The 23047-nt window shown below is 31.7% G+C and overlaps 1 protein-coding gene and 1 pseudogene across 1 annotated transcript; both read left to right on the top strand.

Annotated features, from left to right (window-relative positions):
• The first annotated feature begins 5563 nt into the window (after positions 1-5563).
• Positions 5564-8134, top strand: LOC114170354 (uncharacterized; annotated as a pseudogene).
• A 2511-nt stretch (positions 8135-10645) lies between these two features.
• On the top strand, positions 10646-11271 carry LOC114168832 (uncharacterized). The gene has a single exon (XM_028053795.2). It carries the CDS (start codon positions 10756-10758, stop codon positions 11080-11082), a length of 327 nt encoding a protein of 108 aa, XP_027909596.1. The 5' UTR covers positions 10646-10755; the 3' UTR covers positions 11083-11271.
• The last annotated feature ends 11776 nt before the right edge of the window (positions 11272-23047 follow it).

Below are 23047 nucleotides of genomic sequence, written 5' to 3'. Positions count from 1 at the left end.
TCAATAATTTTATTTTATATATTTGTATCTAAAGGTCACTATAGTGACTAACAACTTTTAGTCACTAAAATTAACTGTTAATGAGACATTTTCTTGTATTAACCTCTTTTTCACCATTTTACAAGTCAACATGCTTATTACACCCTCCAATTTGATTATTGTTTTTCAATTTCCTCAATAGATGTGTTCGAAGGGAATACTGATTTGTGACTCTCTTGATCTTCTATTAGCCTCTTCAACTTGAAGACTTTACACATTCTTGCCTTTCACATTTTGAAATTAGTCATGCATGTTTGTTGAATATCCATACTTAGAGCCAAATAGGCTACCTCGAATTGGATTTTAAATCCCTTTTTAAACCTTAGCCTCACAATACACACCTTAGCCCACAAAAGTAAATATCCCATATTTTTTCATTGATAAGGAAGACAAAAATAGCATGTGTGTTGGAATAACATGCAAGGAAGAAGGCCAATTGAAGAAACTACCTAAGGAAAAGAAAAATGCAGTCTAGAGGATTGAGAAAAATAACTTTGGTGCAAAACAAAAAAGATGAAAAGAAAAAAAATTGCATCAGAATTGAAATGCATAAAAAGACAAATAGAGCTAAACTAAATAAAGTTGAAGGACTCATGATATGCACATATTATTTTAACTTTTTTTTATTAATGAGTCTTGTTTGTCTTATAAAACAAAGTTCCTTCAAAACCTAGCCAAGTTACAGGCTCAAGAAAGACCTTAGTGATCCATGCTTAATGTGTGTTGTAAGACCCGAGAAAATTAAAAAGTTAATTAAATAATTATTTAATAAATTCGGGTAATAGAAGCATTTAAAGTATTTAATGCGGATTTCTATGACGTGGAAAAGTACTAGCTTAAGCAATTGAGAGTACTTTGTTTGTGAGTGAGGACTTGGGTTCGAGTTCTATGTATGCCATTTGTATGTTATTTAATTTATGAATTTTTTATATTATATATTTGAATGGGTGACGTGATCACATAACCTTAGAATTGAAGGAATTATCATAATTGTAAATTGGTTGAATTGGTTGTGCAATTTCTTTGTGATTGAAGGGTTGTGAGTTTAAACCTTGTTGAGAACTAATTAATTCTCTTTTTGCCAAATTTTCCTTTGGCATGAATATGAAAGGGTTAGAAACCCTAGCAGCCAATAGAGAGGTAACCTAAGGGCTAGAAAACGCTTGGATAATTAATCATTGATTAGCCTTAATCTACTTTTTATTAAAAATTCGTTTTAAGGCATTAAGGGGTAATTAGGAGAGAGTAATTGTGAGAAAGGAAAAGGAATTAGAGAAAAGAGGCTGGGATTTGCGTGTGAGGGTTTGGCAAAAGCTTTTCCAGAAGCAATTCACACTGTGTGGAGCAAGGAGTTGGAGTGTAAACCATTGTTAGAGTGCAAGCAAAGGACAAGGGTCATTTTAGGTTAGAGGCACGTTCAATTCGAATTTGGAGCGAGGATCAGAGGTAAGGGGAGTTGTCTTTGCGTGTTTTTAATAGCAATCGCTATGTTGTACCTTGTACGATCGAAATTGCATGATTTCCACTCTTGTTGCACTGTTTTATTAAAGTTTCTGGGTTTATTCCCAGAAACCGCCTGGCGGCCCAATCCCTACCGCCAGGCGGCACATAAGAGGTGTGTCTTGTTCTTGATTCTAGCATGAACCGTCTGGCGGCAATGAAGATCTGCCAGGTGGCGCGACGCTGTTCGTGAGTTTTTTTTTGATTTGCTATGTACGCAGGGGTCATTGGGACTTTTGGTTGTGATCTTCTGTTGATGCTATGTGTTAATAGTACGAAATTGTGAGAATTGGGGTCTATTGGTGCTTTGGGAATACTCTTCATAATTATCATGGTTAGAGTTGGGGTGTTGGAAGGCGTAGAATCCAAATTGAATTACTATGGTTCATAGCATGTACGAATTAAAGGATATAATTTCAACGGAAATTGGGTCAATAAACCACGAGTGAATTATTGACTGGTATTGAATTTGGTGACTGGATTGAGTCCTGAACATCTTGAGCATGTCATGGGTATAGTAGCCTGGGGTTTTTTTCTGGGTTCTGGTGTACCGCCTCGCGGCACTCAGCTTGCCGCCAGGCGATGACGAGGACAGTGGCAAAAATGTTGTGTTGGTTTTGGTTGGTCGCGAGGGAAGAGGTTGGGAGTGAGTTGGAACAAAAGTTAGGACAAGGAAAATGGAAGAGACTCGGGTACTGGATGTCTTTGTAGTTGAGACAATAGGAGAATTAAAATATTGAGTTTTACTAAGTATACGAGGTTGGAATACTGACTATGCATTGGTGGGTTAACTTGTAAGGTATGAGTTGTAAATGTGTAGGATATGATTTATGAAATCTTTAGAACCTAGATGCCTTAAGATAGGAATGTGTAATTGGTAAGAAAATAAGGGAAGGAAACAGAGGTGTACAGGGTGTTAAAGATAGAGCCAATGTAGTAAACGTGGGGTACACGAGACACTGTTATACTAAACAGATAGAGAACTCCCAAAGGTGAAATTAATCTAGTGTAATGTATGCGCAATAGTGTATCATAATGATGTGTGTGATGATGATAAACAAGCATCTAGTGTAAAGTGTATGGGCCACTTATGTCATAAATAATTGGTAAGGATATTGATAATCACACATCGCGGAAAATGGGGGATTTGGTGAGTATATATTGTAAGCAATTGAACTGTTGTAATCTCATAATTGGACTTGACGTCCATTAAGCGAGGGTGCACCGATAACTTAGAATGCTTTGGGGTATAAGCTAGATAGTATTGAGTGCATAAACCAACAGTTTTGCGCTACTGTCATAGTGCCTGACGGCTCGAGTAGGTGCGCCAAGCGATAGGAACTGCAGGAGAGGTCCCTGCACCGCGTGGCGCCTGGCGGCAAGGTGCGTTCCGCCAAGCGGCGCCTGTAAAACAGTGGGTCTAGAGACGCTGGCTCATGGCGACAGGAAGGTACCGCCAGAAGGTATGGGCCTGTGTCGCCTGACGGTGCTGGGTGTTGCGCTGGGTGAGAATCTAACAATCTATAACTTGTGTTGTGTTGTGTTTAAGCAATGATGCTATGCTTGGATCGGGTGATGTTGTGCCATGAGCGGGTAGGTTCATGGATGGTGGTTAACATGTGATGATATGAGCGGGGAGGTTCATATCCAATTACTCTCACGTGGGTTTACGAGCGAGGTAGGTTCGTATGTTTCGTGCTCACGTTTGAGAGATGCCACGTGCGAGGAGGTACGAGACTGGTGGATCACATGTGTTGGACTACGAGCAGGTAGGTCCGTAGAGCAGGACTACGAGCGGGGAGGTTCGTAGAGGCAGGACCACGAGCGGGCAGGTTCGTGTGAGCATCATATTCCCGAGTCCAAGGCTAACCTTTTGTGTGAATTGAAGGCTATATAGTCTTGGGGTTAAGGTCTTGGCCAAGAACTTAGTAGGTTGAACTAGACGGGTGTATGATTTATCTGATGCTAATATTTATGTGTATATACATGTTATTTTATTTTCTCAGCTCACCCTTTCTGTTTGTGTATGGCGATGATCGTGTGATTCGTTACATGGGAGCATATGTTGATACAGGTGATGCTGAGGATGCTCAGGCGACAGAGTGAGGGCTAGTTGGGGATTAAGCTAGGATTTTGATTATGATTATCATTTTATTTTTTTTGAATTTTTGGAAATTGTAAAGCTTTAAGTACGACGATTTTAAATATTGTGGCGCAATGTTTAAACATTTTAATTTTTCCCGCGTTTGGGGAATAGCAATATCGTGACGTTTTATTTTCTTTCCTTACTTATTTATTTAAATTAGTAATATTCCTTAGGGATGTTACATGTGTAGACAATTCTGGGAAATGAGATATAAAATTAACTGAAAGCTTGCAAGGTTGTTTGGAGCGTAAGATACTTAAGCTTGGGAGTGCATTTAGTATAAACCAGATTGAAAAATATAGGTGAAAATCCATGTTGGTTCCCCAAACTATGAACTGCTATGCATTGGTATTGGTTTGAGAATGGATAGATTATTTTGTTGTTCCCTCACTTGCATTCAACATGTTCAACTAGTTCTTTGACAACCCATAAAACTCATTATTTTGCCATTCTGTTTTGTCCTGCTTTGCTTTAGGGAAAGCAAAGAGCTAAAGTGGGGTGTGGTGATAAGTGTCAAGAATAAATAAATTTTTCATTTGAAATTGACATTTATCATGCATCAAATGGCTCTATTTATGTATAAACAAACCTGCTTAGCTTAAGATACATAATGATGTAGTGAGAATTGGAGTTTTATGAATTATAATGATATTTTGTTGTTTTGTAGTGAATATAAGAGAAAATAACAAGTATGGTGCTCAACCATGGAAGTAAAAAAGATAGAACAACATATTTTGACTTTCTGGTTGAGCACAACAAATGGAGTTGAGCCTTATGAGGAAACCTTCTTTGCAAGAAAATTTGGAGCACAAATACATGAGGTTGAGCAGAAAACCCTTCCAAAAGAGAAAAGTCAAGTGTTAAAGACTAGGACAAGGGGCTGAGGTGAGAAGGAAACCTTGTGAAGAAACCCTAGTGGTTGAGCACCAAAAGTTGGGTTGAGTGCCGCCCAAAAATTCCTATAAATAAATACCTCATGTCTTCATTCTAGGCATTGAGTGAAGTGTTGGAAATGTAGCTATAGGAAAGAATAGGGTCTGTGAAGCTTGAACGAGATGCTCTTAGTGTAAATCTTTTGTGCAAATGTTGTTGGAATTGCATTGTAATCAAGGGCGGAATTATTAAGGGACACGGGGGAGCCAAGGCTCCCCCAACCGTTTTTTGTTTCACTTTTTTTTCTATATATTTAAAAAATAATATTTAAAAATTATTACTCTATTTATATTAATTATTTTTATTTTATTTTATTTTCTATATATTTAAAAAAATATATTTATATATTACTACTTTATTTATATATTATTACTTTATTTATATATTATTACCTTATTTATATTAATTTAGTTTGAAAAATCTATTTTAAAATTTAAAAATCACGTTTTGTTTTCTATTATAATTTCTTATACTGTTCTATTTGGTTTCTCTCTTCCGTGCCTCCAACTCTTTCTCCCCTTTTATTTTCATCTCAATTTTCACCATCAATTCCTTATTATTTTCAAAATCAAATTGCACTACGACAAAATTGAAGAGTTAAGGAACATTTTGGACCGAACAATTTCTTCTTTTGAGTAAGTTCATCTTTTCCTTTTTATTTTTGAAGCAATATGTTTCCCTCTTGTATGTGGCTTTTCTACGCTCTAGGCATATATCTATCTGTTAGAGATCATAAATCATGCTTTAATTATTGATCAAACTCTTCTTTGTGTAGATAGAGCTATTTTAAGCTTTGAAGTTGTGTAAGGGAAGAACAAGATTAGGAATCTACTCTAAGGTAAGAGAAGCTAATCATTTAGAAGTTATTAGTTTTCTTAAAATATTGAGTCTTGCTTTTAAGATTTAATTTTGGGTATTCATAATTTTATCTTTTTGTAAATAGGTGAGAGGTGAAAAATTTATATTAGAAAAATTATGATAAAGAGTAAAAGAATTGATTCTTTTTTCAAGAGGAAGGCTTGTGATGAAGATGAAAAAAATGCATCTACGTCATCTAAAATTGAGAAACTTCATGAGAATCCAAATATTGAAGAAAATGAAAAACAACTCTCTAAGGTTCCCAAAGTTACACATAATGAATTTGAAAATACTTTAGAACGTAATCCGGGAAAGCGTCTTCAAATTTGGCAATACCCACCAAATCAAATTGATGAGGTACGAAGGGCTTATCTAAAATGGGGTCCATATCAAATGCGTCTAGAAAATTATCCATTTTATGGTAAAGATGATCATCCAAGAAGATTTCAGTACACATGGTTTAGCTTATTTCCTTCATGGTTAAAGTATTCGCCATTAAAAGATGCTGCATATTGCTTACCGTGCTATCTTTTTAGTAAAAAACCAAGCGGACGACCTGGCTCAGATGTTTTCATTGTTACAGGTAATTGAGTTTATTTTCATTGAATTCTAATTGGCAATAAGTTTATTGTCATCAACATGTTTTAACTTTTTGAATGTTATTTTATAGGTTTTAAAAATTGGAGGAAAGTTAATAATGGAAAAAATTGTGCTTTCCTTAAACACATTGGGAAGGATCCTTGTTCACCACACAATATTGCAGTGTCTGCTTGTCAAGACTTGTTAAATCAAAATTGTCACATTAGGAATGTTTTGGAAGTGCAAAGCTCAGATCAAATTATGAAGAATCGATTACGTCTCAAGACTTCAATCGACACGGTTCGTTTTTTATCACTTCAAGCTTGTGCTTTTAGAGGTCATGATGAAAGTACTGAATCGAGGAACCAAGGTAATTTTCTTGAGATGATAAAACTCATAGCATCATACAATGATGAAGTTGCAAAAGTTGTGTTGGAAAATGCTCCATTCAATTCCAAATATACTTCACCCAAAATTCAAAAGGAGTTATTGAATATTCTTTCTAGTAAAGTGAAAAATCATATTCGTGAGGAAATTGGGGATTCCAAGTTTTGTATAGTTGTCGATGAAGCTCGTGATAAATCAAAAAAAGAGCAAATGGCTCTTGTTTTGAGATTTGTTGATAAAAATGGTTTTATTCAAGAGCGATTTTTTGATATTGTGCATGTTAAAGACACTGCAGCAATAACTTTGAAGAATGAATTGTGTGTTGTACTATCTCGACATAATCTTAATGTTTCTAATATCCGTGGTCAATGGTATGATGGTGCTAGCAATATGAGAGGAGAATGGAATGGATTACAAGCATTATTTTTGACTGATTGTCCTTATGCATATTATGTTCATTGTTTTGCTCATCGGTTACAACTTGCCTTGGTTGCTGCATCAAGAGAAGTTATTCCAATTCACCAATTCTTTTCAAAATTCACTTTCATTGTCAATATTGTTTGCTCTTCTAGTAAACATCATGATGAGTTACAGGCTGCCAAGTTAGATCAAATTGCATATTTGTTAGAAATTGATGAGCTTGAAAAGGGTAAAGGGGCAAATCAAATTGGTACTTTAAAACGAGCTGGGGATACCCGTTGGAGCTCCCATTTCTCTTCTATTTGTAGCTTGATCAATATGTATGATGCAACTTGTTTAGTTCTAGAAAAAATTAATGTTGATGGATCTACGTATTCACAACGTGGTGATTCTGATAATGCTTACAAAAGCTTGACCTCATTTGAGTTTATACTGATCTTGTATTTGATGAGAGAAATTATGGGGATAACAGATGTTCTTTGTCAAGCATTACAAGAACAATCTCAGGATATAGTTAATGCTATGCGTCTAGTTTGTTCTACAAAATGACTTATTCAAAACTTGAGAGAAAATGGTTGGGATAAGTTATTAAAAAATGTGACTTCTTTTTGTGAAAAACATGATATTGAGGTGCCTAATTTTGGGGCTTCTTATGTAGCAAGGCAAGGACACTCTCGTCACCAAAAGGATCATATTACAGTGGAGCATTATTTCAAAGTTGAAATATTCTTTGTTACCATTGATAAGCAATTACAAGAGTTAAATAGTAGATTTAATGACCAAGCAATGGAGTTATTAATTCTAAGCTCTGCTTTGGATCCTAAGGATGCTTATAAAGCTTTTAATATTGATAAAATTTGCACTCTTGTGGAAAAATATTATCCCATGGATTTCAATGAGTAAGAGAAGATTAATTTGAATTTTCAACTTCAACATTTCATTATTGATGCTCGTCAAGATTCAAATTTGAAGAATTTATCAACAATGCAAGAGTTATGTACATGTTTGGCAACAACAAAAAAGTCTGAAGTTTACTACTTGATAGATAGATTACTTCGTCTTATCATGACTCTTCCAGTTTCTACAGCTACAACTGAAAGATCTTTTTCTGCAATGAAAATAATCAAGAACAAGTTGAGAAATAAGATGGAGGCTGAATTTTTAGCAAACACTATGATAATCTATATTGAAAGGGATATTGCAACTAGCTTCAGCTCTGATTCAATTATTGAAGATTTTAAGTCATTGAAAGAGCGTAAAGGAGCACTCTGAATAAAGGTAACTTTTGTTTTATATTATTGTTGATGATAAACTTTATGTTACTCTTTCATATATATTATTGTTATATTGTTTAGATTCTATTGTCATGAATGCTTATTTTGAATAAAAAAAATGATGTAAAAAAATTAATTTTTTTTAATTAAAAGAAATTATTATTTTTTAATTAAAAAAAATTATATATAACAAATATAATTTGGCACCCCTACAATTTTTGGTCAAGTTCCGCCACTGATTGTAATATTCTATGAGTAGCTGAACTCCCTCGTGTTCAGGTTTGATTAATCAATTTTGATTCTATACACTTCTACTTGGGTATTTATCTTTGCTTTCATTCAATTGTTTTTTGTTTGATTTATGATTAATGATACTTGATCATTCATCTTATTTCACCGATTTAGATTAAGTTGGAATACTGGTCTCAAATTGTGTGGATGAATTGACAACTCATCATATTTCACTGGTTTGGATTGATTTGAAAGGCTAATCTTAAACTAAGGTCCAATCAAACCTCTATACTTGTACTAGATGCTTCATTGGATACTAGAGGGGGTGCTGGATGAAAGAGTCTTGCACATTAAAGCAAGGATTCTTTCAACTTGGAGTTGAGGAATCACATTGTGTTTGAAGTCCTTAAGTTCTAGTAATTTAGGGATGAACCTAAATCTACATAAAAAGAATACTCCCAAGACACTGAATGATTTGCATAGTAAGTAAGCAAGATGGTAATGGTATAGTAGAAGAAAATGAGATGAAATCAAATCATAGCCCCTACTCCACTCAATCTAATTACTACTATCTATTTTTACATATCAAAAAACCCAAAAACTAACTATCATTATACTTGCTAAATCATTGTGGGTACAAACACTTGTTGATACTACTTCGCACGGTGCATTTGGTGAGAAATAGTTATTGATAAACAATCATCAATGTTCCTTTTCCATTTTAAACAAATGGGTTCAGAATTGACCTGACTTGACCTGCGGACTAGACAGGCCGTATTGGAAAGAGTTCTCGAGTTGAAATTTTTGGTCCGACTTTTTTGAGTGGGCTAGCCAGTCGAGCCTAATCATATTTGCCTTCCTACTTAAAAATATAATAGTTAAAAAAAATTCTAAAAATAGTTTTGAAAATTTATTGAGCTTTATGACCAAATCAAAACAAAACAATAAATTTTCTGAACTTGACTTTTTCAATAAGAATTTCTGGTCTCTCTTTCACACACATTAGAACTTGCAAGCAAAGATTATGAAGAGAAAGTGAACATGGAACTATTCTCCCAAAATTGTAGAAAGTTTTATGGTTAATTAAAGCAATACATAGAGATACTAAATAAAATATGAACAAACGACTATTTTCTTCTAGAAATCAACGGAATCAATATAGAGTTCTCATTCCATTCACCACAAACAAATAAATCAATAAAGCACAAAATCAATTCAAAGCATTCACCCAGTTTCTTTCCAGAAGAAAACTGTGAAAACAAATAAATAAAAAAACTAAAAATGTCATTTTCAGAGAATATCGATGTTAACAATTATTATGGCCTGGTGAAATGGTCAAATAACATAGTAACGCGAAGCTTCGTTTCCCATGCTATTATTTATGTAAGGCTCCTTCAAACTCAATGTGTGTGGACTCTGAATTCAATTTAATATGACTTTAAGTGGTTATTCATATTAAATTAAAAAATAATTGTGCTGGTAGCTCAACAGTTTTACATAATTAAAGGATATTTTAAATATGTTTTTTTAACTTTTTAATATTTTTTAAAGATAAAATTGAAATTGAAATTTAAAATAAAAGATATCTTGAATACTCTAATTAACTCTAATAACGTTTTAATATTTTAAAACAGTATCAAACATAAAAAATAAATATATACTCATTTTTACTTTTTGTTTCCAATTTTAATTTAAAAATTAAATAATTTTTGTATTTAGACATTTTTTTATTTGTCATCAACAAATGGTGTGATGTTATTAGTAAATATATTATACATTAGCTTATCTCTTTAACTCCCCTCATCAAGTTATATATCCTAGGTTAGTAACATTTTTTTTAAGGAACAAATTTACATTCAAGTAGTTAGTTACATTTTTCATGTGTCATACACTAACAAGTCATCAACAAATAAGAATGGTAACTACAATAACTATAAAATAAGTTGTGGAATTCAAATTTTGAATACGAAGAATAAAATTGTATATTTGTGATCAGTGAGTGGAAACCAAATTCTTTCTTCTTTTTTGAATATTTTATTGTCACTCAAGAGTGTACTATATTAGCCGTAGCCTTTGTGGCAGGTGCACAACAACCACACTTTAAATCATCAACCATATAAAATTTAGATTTGAAAAAAAAAAAATCTCATGTTGCCATAAATGAAAATAAAAAAAGTGAGTGCGCACGCCAAGTGCGAAAAACTAACGAAATAACGGTCAACAGTCAAACACGGTTTTACACGAGTCTATACCAAACCCCAAAACGTGCGACAGACATATTTATGACGAAAAACGTCATTCGCAGTTTGCAATGAAAAGCCGTGTCTGAGTTTTGTTTCCAGTTGGAAGATCAGTGTTTTGATGTGAAGAAGTATATTTTGAGGAATCATGAGCACACTTGTTCGCAACACCACCCTCACCTTCAGCCGCAGATACAGATACGAGGTTTTGGGTCTTCAGGGCAAAGACAAGATGCTGAAATCGATCAGCTACAGACGCAGAAGGGCCAAGCAAAGGAAAATCTTTCTCACTACCTACAAGCTTTCTTCCTTGGACACTAACACTTTTGTGGAGCCTCAAAAGCCTAAGCTGAAGCTCAAGAAGGTTGCCGTTAAGGTGAAGAAGATTATGGCCTCGGTTTTGATGTTCATGCGAGTTGGTTCTCTCAGATCCTGCGCTTCTAGGTCTGCCATTTCTGATGGGAAAAACCTTTGATTATGATGATGTTGTTGGTTTTCCTGGGTTTAGTATGATTCATGATTTGTCTCTAGGATTTAAGAACACCAATAAGCAAGCCATGTTTTTTAGTATCTTTATGTGGCAGATGATGGTGGATGAAAAAGAGGGTTATCAAATGTTGTGTATATAATTATGCTTAATCTAATGTCTAATCGATTGCTTTCACCTCTTTCTGAGATTTTTCTTTTAATAATACGCCCTCTTTCTTTTAACTATGTTCAGTAGTATTGTTACTTCATTTGATTTCACTTGGTGAACTTTTTTTTAGTGTTTTTAGAATCCAAATCAGACTTTCATCTCTAATTTCGACTTCTCAAAATGATTTTCTCCATTGTGTACCTTTTAAGGAATTTGACCAAGTCTGAAATTGTTTGGGGTCCCTAAATAATATAAATAACAATTTTGTCATTTAGGTATATAGAAAACAGGAACCGTTAATAATAAATATTTTTAAAGTCATCATTCAGTATTATATTTAGTTTATTATTATTTTAACAATTTTGATATGCATTCAAGTTTCTTAAGCAGAGTTGGTTAGAAAAATAATGAGATGCAGGAGTGCAGCCGAATTTACTGTGTATTAATGCACCATACATGCTTGTTGAAAACCTTTTACTAACCTGTGTATGTTTTATTGAAAAATTGAGCAATTACCAAACATATATATTTAGGCATGTTCTTCTAATGATACAAGTTAAATCATTAACATTTATATAAATTTTAATAATTAATTACAATAAGATAATTTTACTTATAAAAATAGTAATTAAGAATTCAAAAAATATTCATATAATTAAATGTGATTTTAGTATATATATATATATATATATATATATATATATATATATATATAATAATAAAAAATTAAAATGTGGGTAAACATTTCGTCGTAACCATAGTATATCAGTTGGTTCCATCCTAATTTTGCTAGGTCAATACCCATATATATGACTAACCTATGTTTTATATTATTTCTTTAACTCCTAATCTGTTGATGTTTAATGTTTAATGTTGTTATTATATAATGCTTAAGAAATAAATTACTTACGTGAAAACAAAAATAATATACCTTATCAATAGTTGAGGTTATGCGTGGAGCTAAAATTAAACTAGGCATGTTGGGGTTTTTCTTCCTACACCCCCAATTTTTCTTCCTGCACTTTTAAGTTTGACTGTGAAGACCATTATATCCTTCAAAAAAAAATATAAACTAAATATGTTCGTAGCTGACACTCCCAAGAATGAAATTCAATAACACCGGTTTTTAAAAGTTGTTAACACTAGTATTTGAAAGCCAATAACACCGGTTTTTGAAAGTTAGTAACACCAAATTCTGAAAGCCGGTAAACACTAGTTTCTGAACGCCAGTAACATCGGTTTCTAAAAGTCGACAACATTGGATCCTATAGTTTAATAAAATAAATTCGTGACATATTACAACTATGACAAAATACTATAATCTAAAAAGATAAAGATTAGAAATGAGTATGGGGTAGCGAAATCTGTCTCACCCCACCCTGTTGTCATCCCTAATAAAGATCAACATTAACCACAAACATTTCGATCTCCTCAACAACTCTTTGCACGTTCTTCACAACCATCATTTGTATAATGCTCGCAAAGCGTTTTAGTGCGTCGTGCAAGGGTAACAAGTAAAAACATAAGAATGTTATCTAATGAAAGTGTTAAAATGATTATGTAAATAAAGTTACTCACCCATAGGCTGCCTAATGACTTTGTTCTTCTAGGTACGTGTACATCATTTGGAATGTCATACGTTAGGTACATGTGAACCAATGCAACAACTCCATGCATATCCACCACATGTCTAAGATCTCTGAACAACAATAGGTACGAGACACGGATATATGTTCCACTCTTGGCAAAAACTGTGCATCCAATAAGATCCAACAAGTAAGCTTGTCTGGAATATCCCAACAACTAAATCAATGGTGCCACAACACCAACAATATTCGAATGGACAATAGGACACATTTTTTCCCATTATAGGTAGATAAGGAAGCATGAACATGTGATCTTGGTACTCGAGGTAAGGAGGTATCATATGGACCTCAAGGATACTCAAGTCCTTCTTGGTATTATTTTTCACTTCTTTAACTTGTGGCTTATCAACAAGGGTTTGAGGGTCGCCAACCAAGAACAAAAAAATATACAAAAAAAATTAAAAGTCCAAATAGGATTTTACAAACCGTACACCCGTATCCTGAAAACTGACAACACCGAGTTCTGAAAGTTGGTAACACCAATTTTTGTAAGCCGGTAACATCGGGTTTTGTAGGCCAATAACACCGAATTCTAAAAGATGGTAACACCAGGTGTTAAAAGCTGATAACACCGGTTTCTGAAAGTCGGTAACTACAAACCAAAAGGTAGCAGTTAAATTATTAAAAAGTTGGGGTGTAGGAAGAAAAATTGGGAGTGCAGCAAGAAAAATCCGTCATATTGAGGTAAGGCCTTATACAATGAACAGTAGAGCGTACTTGATAAACAATGTGGGCCTCCAGCCCAGTCCACAGAAATTTGAAAAGCATAAATAGATTCAGTTTTGAATGTAGCACTTAGGGCTTGCTTGTTATATCTGTATATTAGTGTGAGCTTTTCAAAAAGTGTTTTTTTTTTTTTTCAGTTAATTATGTCATTTGTACAAGTTTTTTTATTGATAATCTCTCATTGAGAAATTTGGTTGGTGATTTTTACCGGGTCTCTTTTCTCAAGTATGCTTCAAAAAAGTAATATTTACATAAAAATGTAATTTAATTTTAGATTTCTTTTATGTAGATTGATATAAAAGGTCATATTTTAAAAATAAAATACCTAAATAATATGATAATTATAATAAATATATGAAAACCGTAGGTAAACTAAGTTGAATGTATGGGCAAGGGTGAATTGAGGAAACAGGAAGTTCAGAAGGAACAAGATAGATCAGTGGATACAGTAAAATACTTATATATATATATATATATATATATATATATATATATATATATATATATATATATATATATATATATATATATATATATATATATATATATAACAAAGGGAAATAACACATTAATTTCAATTTTAACTTTCTTTCTTATTTCACCACTCATATTTGATTTAAAACTCAAACTCAACTTTAACTTCTCTTTTCTTTAAAGTATCGATAACATAAAATGTGTAACTTAGATAAATTCTAATAGGTTATGATTAATAATTTAACCTTCCCTTTTCTTTCATCAATATTTCTTTTTCACTTTAGATAAATTTTAATAATGTAATATAGATGAACTTAGATTACATAATTTCTGATTCGTGCGTTATAACATTTAAATAAGATTATCCTCAAAAATTCTTTTGGACTTTATTTTAATAATTACATCCAATTGACCTTATTTTTATTGTCTAGGTAAAATGAGTAATAAATTTGAGTTTTTTTTTTTAAATATATATATATATATATATATATATATATATATATATATATATATATATATATATATATATATTTTGTTTGTATTTAGTTTTGTTCTTGTACAATTTTTTAGTTTTAATTTCACTAACATATAACCTATTGTAGGTTATTTTTACTAATGTTATATGAAATTGTATTCTTTCATAATAAATTAGTTATTATTTTGTTTGACGTCAGTTTAATGCAATATTTAGTGAAATTTTAAATTATCATATGTTTTTTATGTCAGTTAATTAATTGACCTAAAATTTGATGTTATAAAAATATTATAACGTTCATTTATTATAATCATTAGAATTACTTTGATTAAATTTGTTAAATACTATTTTAACCTTCTTTAAATTAATTTTAAAAAATATTACCTATAACAATATATAAAAAAGATACCATCTTTTGTATTTACATTTCGATATTCCCATTTTACTCTTAATTATATAAAGAGAATATCCTTTTTTGTGTTCACATTTCAATATTTCCATTTTGTCTTTAATTATTATTTTAAAAATTAATTATTATTTTAAAATCTCTTTTGTCTTTAATTAAAAAAAAATTGTATACATATTTTATTTTTTAAATTTTATATTTAAAAATTATTTTAATAATTAATTATATATTTATTATTTATTTTAACTCAAATTTTTATAAAAATTAAGAAAATGCTAACGGTATTTAACAATTAGGATGGTTGTAACTGCTTAAGTTCACGAATTTAAAATATTTAGTGACGGTTGTAACTACGGTAAAATCATAAAATTTTTAAAATGAAAATTGAAAAGTCTAAAATCTACTTATCAAAATCTGTCTTTGCCTTCCACGACAGAATTCAGCACAAAATATTATACACCTTCAATTTAAGCTTTTTCCATTGTTATTTGAAAATAACTTTTAAGTGAGTTCATAGGTAGGTATAAGCTAATTCTAAATGGGAGAGAGGAAATTAACATTATCCATATGCCACTACATATTAAAAAAAAGGAAGCACATGTCACAAAAATTATAAAGATTTCACATTATTGTTGTCAAATGCAATTTTCCTTTTTAATTCTTCTTTTCATGCACAAAAATCAAACTATGCTCCTGCCGGTTCAACATTTTAATCTTAACAATAACATTCTGTGTTTTAATAATTAAAGTGAATAATTTCTTAAGTGATTTTTATCAAACAATTTCTTACGTTTCTTTTATGAAAAAAAATGAACTTCTCTCATCTTTATTCATTTAATTGTACTGACAAATTATTCAAGCATCTATATCGGTGGATGGAACTTTAAGCAATCTAAGGTCTGAAAAAAGTTGAGTTCAGATTCTCTACTGATTTTTTCGGTAGTGTCCTCTGCTGAGCATTAAAATACATTATACTGATATTTTAAATATCTTTTTAATATATTTTAAAATGTCAAAATGAGTGGTAATCAGTATATTATAAAGGCACAGTAAAGGAACAACACAAAAAAATCAGCAGAGAATCTAAATTCAAAAAAGTTCGGTTAATACGATGATAATTAATTTACAGGGTACCAGCTTTGGTAATAAAGTTTTGCAATCAATGAACCAATCTAAGTTCAAGAACTCTACTCTAATTTCCTTAACTCCTAGTCTTCCAAGACTTCAAAGAATGGCCCAACTCTTCTGAGAACCACAGATAAGGTATTCATATATACTTAAAGCATTTTTCATTTACCCCTTTATCAAAATGAGTTGCAAAAGTTTACACTACATGGGAAATGTAAACTATTATCAAAATAATCACAACAACTTAATCATTATTTCATCATCAAACATTTTAACATGAGTCTTATTACCAAGCATAAGATAAAAAACATTTTAAAAGAGCATAAAGTATAAATCATAGTTTTGTTAAAACATCAAAAGTAAAATACAAGCTTCAAAGTATTTCTAAGGTTGTTAACAATACAACCAATGTTGCAATTGATGAAGAATGATTGTCACTGGAAATTTGTTGTTGTTGCAATAATAAAAGTAAAAGAATAATTGATTATTTCTACAAATATATTGAAGTTTTATATGGGATATAACAAAAAAAATATACTATAACATCAAAAAGTTCAATAGGTACTGACATTGATGAACTTTGTAGGAGTTGAACAAGTAGTGTAGTACTACAAGAAAATTTTTCATTAACAACCAATTTTAATAACAAAAAATTATTAGTCACTATTGTGTTTAGATACCAATTTATAAAATAAAATATTATTGATTACTAAAATAATCATTATTATGAAAAAAAAAAATCATAATTGATCACTAAATTTAGTATTTCTAGTAGTGCAAAGTCTCTCATACGCCCATGAGACTTATTGAAATATGATGACTAATATCAAATTAACTCTTCATTTTTGTAGTAGTTTCCTACTTTTTCCTTCTCATTATTCAAGTATGACATAGATGAATACTCACTTGATAATTAACCATTTACGAAGAGCCTTCATGATAAGACATTTTAGAAAAATGCAATTGTGACTTTTCATCTCACACAATCTTGTGTATCGTGTACATACTTAGTCTATGTCCTTCATTAATATTGGGTTTAACATATAGGTTATCAAATCACTAATTAGTGTTTAGTCTCACACATAAGATGTATATATCTCGGTGTGAAGGGTGTTTTGGAAGTTTCACATCGATTAGAGATAAGGTCAATTTGTAATATATAAATGAGAGCAAATATCACCTTTTCAAGCCAATTTTGTAGGATTGAGTTAAGCTTAAAATTCACTTCTTAACACTTGTTACTAACACACAACATTGATAACCAAAGAAACCTCTTACAAGTGTAACCACACCGTTAATAAGTTTGTAGAGATAACCAAAAGTTGTTAGTCAGTATAGTAGGGAATAATTATAATATTTTATTCGGTGACTATTTTTTTAACCAATAATTTTTATTTTGTAGTTTAGTATCTAAATTGGTTACTATAATGACTAACATTTTTTTGTTACTAAAATTAGTTGTTAATAAAACATTTTATTGTAGTATAATTTGTTATTTTTCTTTGAGCATTTTGGTATCAGTAACTTCTCCTTTTATGCAAGGAGTAGGAAATCGTAAGAAGAATGACACAAGCATTATAAAGGACTTGCGGAAAAAAATACTTTTGCTTTTTTTTTTTTATGATTTTTCTGTCAGGGTTGAATTAATTTATCGGGACTGAATTGATTTCATGCATAGGTTTTAAAAATTTCTAAAGGTGATAAAACCATATGTAAGTGATGAAAAGACGAATACACCAATACCAAAACATAACTTAAAAAGAAAAACTAATAAAAAACCTAATATTAAAGAGCCTCCCAATTTTAAAACTGAAAGTGTTAAATTCAAAAACTTATTTGAATCTTTCTCCTTTAGGTTGAAATATTTCTTATTGGTTCAAATGATTAATAACACTCTGTTATTATGTAATTTTTTATTCTTTAGTTTTTTTTAATCAATTGATTAATTGATTAAAGTGGTTGAGCAACTACCTTGAGAAACTTACTTGCTTGAGTTGCATTGAAAAAAGGAGACAATATATTTCTTTTCCTGCTCCTAACTGGCACAAAAAGTTGGTCCTACATAATGTCCTATATATTTTTTTGGTCCCCTAGTGCCCCCAAAAATCATAGTTTTTTTTTTTATATTTGTCATAAAATAATATAGCCTTTGTACTTCCCTCATAGGTTTTTTTCCTTTTTCAGGGTCCAATGTTTTTTTTATTTTTATAAATTAAGTATTGCATTAGGAATTCTCAATGAATAAATAAGTTTGCAGAATGAAACTTCTTCCTTTTCAATAAGCACCAACTTGAGATGCTATAAAAAACTGATCCGACTTTTTTTCCCTCATTTCATGACCAGTAATAATAGCACTAATTTTCCTCAAGATAAAAGTATACTAATATTAAACCAGTATGATGTGACCTCCAAAATGAAAAAAAAAAAAAGAAGGTCCACTACATCAGCTCTTTTTCTCTCATATAAGAAAGTCGTTGCGTTGCATTGTGATGCTAATTGCATGAAAAGTTTAAATGTACGCAGAGAAACTGGCAAAAGGCAGTCATATATATTTTATAATATTTATGTATTATAGGTTTAATAAACGTATACTTTTCTTCTTTTCTTCTTCTTTTTTTTTCAATAATTTTGATGGTTGTTTATTGGAAGTGTGAACCGGCATCATAAGATTTGACATGCCTGCAATTGAGGGACTAGAAAGCAAGAAATAAGATTTGATTGATGCAATTGTTGTGAAGAGAGAGTGGTCTCCAAAGTAAGATATGAAACAGAGGAGTGGTATAATTGTGTGACATAGTGATGCATGTTTTGTTTTTCCATCTCAGCCCAACTGTTGGACATGTCATAGATAGTGCCCCATTTGGATTCTCCGACATAATCACCATGCAGTGTGTTCCTAAATTAGCGTAGACAGCACACAAACCCATACAAGAGAATTAGGTAAACTGTGATTAGTCATTGGGTCAAAGAAAGAGACCCCTAACTTTCTTGCATCACTCTGAAATAATATACTCACACAAACCCAACATAATCTTCTATCTGTCTAATTAGATGTGATTGAATCCACAATTTACGTCTTCCAGCCACGTGTCCATGCTTCACTTCTCCAACTTTCGACCAAATCCTACATAGTATGTGAAAACTTTCAAACACATCTCAGAAACTTCACAAAAAGAATACATAATCAGCCGTAGTTTTTGCTAACAAAGTAAGAAACCTCGTGTTTTTTTTTTCTTTTCCTTTTTTGTGTTTATGTATCTGGATAGTGGAATTTAACTTTTAGTTGTAACAGTCTCTGTGTTCTTTTAATCCTATTATTATCCTCAATTTGTAATGGAAACTGTTGTTGTTCATTTAAATTATGTTATGACTCTTCCATGAAATCACGTGAAGTTTTAAAACAACGATTTTTATAAAGAAGTCCTCATGGGATTTGAAGAGCTAAGAAAGACAGGCTTTGGCATTTGTGTACACAGTTTATGGAATTTAGGTTTGAATTTTATATTCCTCTTTCATATCTATTTCACTGTAGTGTACAGTACTTGTTCAATTGTCATAATGAAGAAGTTTGTTCTATATGAAAATTGATAAAATTATAAAAAATTGTCAAGAAATCAACTTTAAACTTAATTTCATCTTACAAAATTTGTAACTATGTATGTGTTCTAAATTGATCTTATTTCTAGTCGATATGAATACTCTCTCACGTAAAAAAATATACATTTCATTGGAATAGACTTTAGTCTTTGACTTTGATATCATTTTACACTACAAAAAATATGATAAATTAGGTTCCATGAAAAAGAGACGACTAGATATCTAGATATCTGACACTATAAGAGACGGTTCACCTAACCCTAACAATAAGGTAAAAGAGTTATATATTTGAAAGTGGGTTAAGTCCACTTTAATGTCAAATTAACAATTTTTAAAACAAAATAAAAGTTAGATCATTGTTTAATCAAATTTAAAAACTGGGGGAGGACTAAATAATATGATCATAATGTGAGTTTAATCGACACAAAAATGAATACAAAAAACTAAATAAAATTTAAAAATTATTAATTGGTGTCCTGTGATGCACAAACTGATGCTCGCGTTTTACAAAAATTAATTCTTGTTAGGAATCCAAGTGTGAGTCTAAGTCCCACATTGGCTAGAAATGAGAAAGTAGAGCACTATATACGGATAAAGACCCATAAACTCATCACCTTAAGGTTTTGGGTTGAGAGTAGTGTCAATACCTTATGTGGTTGAGCTTAAGTCTCATTGGTGTTTGTTCTCCCTAGTGAAATGCCCTCTATAAACCTAACAACTGGTATCAGAGCTCCGATTTAGTTGACCACAATGGAGATTGTATTAGATAATGAGTTATTAGCATTGTTGTTGCTTAGTTCATTACCAGACAAGTCAAGAGGGATGTCATTAAAGATTGCTGGTTCCTCAAGCGAGAGAAGTCAAGGGATAGATGAAATAATTACAATAAAAGAGATGATAAAGATGAAACCACTACTGCAATTGTGTTTGATAGTGAAGTTGTCATTGTTTATGAAGATGACTTTATTAATCTCACCAACCAGGAGGAATGGGTTTTTGATTTTGCTGCCTCATTTCATGTTACACCACATTGTGATTACTTCACATCCTATGTTGTTGGTGTTGTGAGTTGTTTCCTTGCTAATCCTGGAAAAGAGCATTGACAAGTTGTGAAATGGATACTTAGGTATCTCAAAGGTACTTATAGAGTTTGTTTATGCTTTGGAATTGGTAAGCCTATGTTGAATGGTTACACAGATGCATACATGGTTGGTGATGTGGATTCTAGAAAATCTATCTCTGGCTATATGATGACTTTTTCAAGGGGAGTAGTGTCATGGCAATCCAGATTACAAAAATGTGTTGCTCTATCTTCTACAGAGACAAAATATATTGTTGTTACAAAAGCTGTTAAAGAGCTCTTGTGGATGCAGAAATTCCTACAAGATTTAGGATTATCACAAGAAAAATATGTTTTATATTGTGATAGTCAAAGTGCAATCCATCTTAGCAAGAACTCAACTTTTTATTCAAGGTCAAAGCATATTGAAGTCCGATATCATTGGATACAAGATGCATTAGAGATGAAGCAATTGTCATTAGAGAAAATCCATATTGATGAGAATGGGTCAGATATGATGACAAAGATCTTACCTAAAGGAAAATATGTTGTATGCAAGGAGAAAGCAAGTTTGGTTGATTATGGCCCAAATTAATGTTTGAGGGGGGAGATTTGTCAGTGGGTCACCAATTTATTAGGTCCACACTTATTTAATTACGAAAAATAAAAGGAGGTATTTTTTTTATGGGTTCCCGACCCATTATGCAATTTAAATATGCAACCCTTGCATCAGGTTTGAAATGAGAGTAAAATAGAGTGAGACAGAGAGAAAGAAGTTGTGAGTGTCTTTGGTGAGAAAAGAAGAAGAAGAAAAGAGCAACCAATTTATCCTATGGAAGTTTGTGCAGAGAAGTTACCTAGGAGAAAAGGTTTTATTCCTTTTCTCATATATTGGGGTTCACTCTATTGTTTATTTAAAGTACCCATTGGGGTTTGTTATCCACCTTGTTGGTGAAGAGAATAATGCTCTATTGATCCTTGGAATCTCCAAGAGAACTTGTGGTGTACCCATTAATTTTTATTAGTGGAAGTTTTTACTAAATAAGGTCTCGTAGGTTTTTCCTCCATATTGAGGTTTTCCCACGTTAAAAGTTTTGGTATTTGTTGGTTCCTCCCTTTTCTATTTTATGCATTTTATTATATTGCATATTATTTATTATTTAGGGAAGATTTGATCTAGGTGTTGCTTCCGCGCTTGGTTATCTTCCCAAAATTAGAAAAGGAGTACTCGTAGTTGGGAATGCTTCCACTAGAAGGGGAGTGTACCAATGTGGTTGAAGGCTCACCCTTGATTGGGAGATTGTTAGGAATCCAAGTGTGAGTCTAAGTCCTACATTGGCTAGAAATGAGAAAGTAGAGCACTGTATAAGGATAAGGACCCATAAACCCATCGCCTTAAGGTTTTGGGTTAAGAGTGGTGTCAATACCTTATGTGGTTGGGCTCAAGTCTCATTGGTGTTTGTTCTTCCCAGTGAAACCCCCTCTATAAACCTAATAATTATGCATTAAAATTAATTATGTGTGTTAGTGTAACGAAACGCTACCGAATAATAAATTTAGGAATTATTAATAAGTGGTGTGTGATGCACAAACCATCGCTTTCATTGTATAAAAATAAAAAAATTAGTTTAGGGGGTAAAAACAAGTAAAAGAGTAAAGTTTCCTCCTTTATTTTCACTTTGTCTCTTTGTTTTCACAATCTAAATTTGCTCTCCATTTTATTGTCAAACTTGGCCCTTGCTATTAGTTTTGAAATGGTTGAAATGCCAAAAAGGGGGATTGAATTGACTAGTTAAAAAAATCAGGCTATCTTTAAAAGCTAAAAATCCTCTTTTATTAAATCAATTGGATCACCAAGTTAGGATGAAAAAACTACTGGACAATATACTTTCAGTCGGTCAAAAATAGAGTTAATTGATTGATTTTACTAAACAGATTCTGTACTAGTATAATCAAGCGATTGAAACAGAAAAATAGTTGACTGAAATTCTGGGAAAAATGCAGATTTGAGATTTTAAGCAGAAACAATGCACAAAAACAATCAATATAAGTTCTAATTGAAAATGCAAATATGCTCAATGCTGCAGATGCCATCAAAACACTCAAGAATATGAAAGAGATGATTAAAACTCAAGTTCTTTAAACTTTAAATGATTATGCAAGAGAGAAGGGTTAGTGAAAAGATTGGATCACAAGATTTTTATGCTGGTTCATTCAAACCTGAGCTACATCTAGTTTGTCAAGGCAACCCGAGCCTGACTTTGCACTTTTTCAAAAGATTTACAAAGTTT

This window comes from Vigna unguiculata, chromosome 11 (genome assembly GCF_037176805.1).
Source record: "Vigna unguiculata cultivar grain cowpea cultivar isolate G323 ecotype 2 chromosome 11, ASM3717680v1, whole genome shotgun sequence".
Taxonomy (NCBI): Eukaryota; Viridiplantae; Streptophyta; class Magnoliopsida; order Fabales; family Fabaceae; genus Vigna; species Vigna unguiculata.
This window is presented reverse-complemented; position numbering and strand designations above follow the sequence as displayed.

Bases quoted from the DNA above. Each gene is read 5' to 3' on its own strand.
- LOC114168832 (XM_028053795.2), top strand. From the start codon at position 10,756: ATGAGCACACTTGTTCGCAACACCACCCTCACCTTCAGCCGCAGATAC.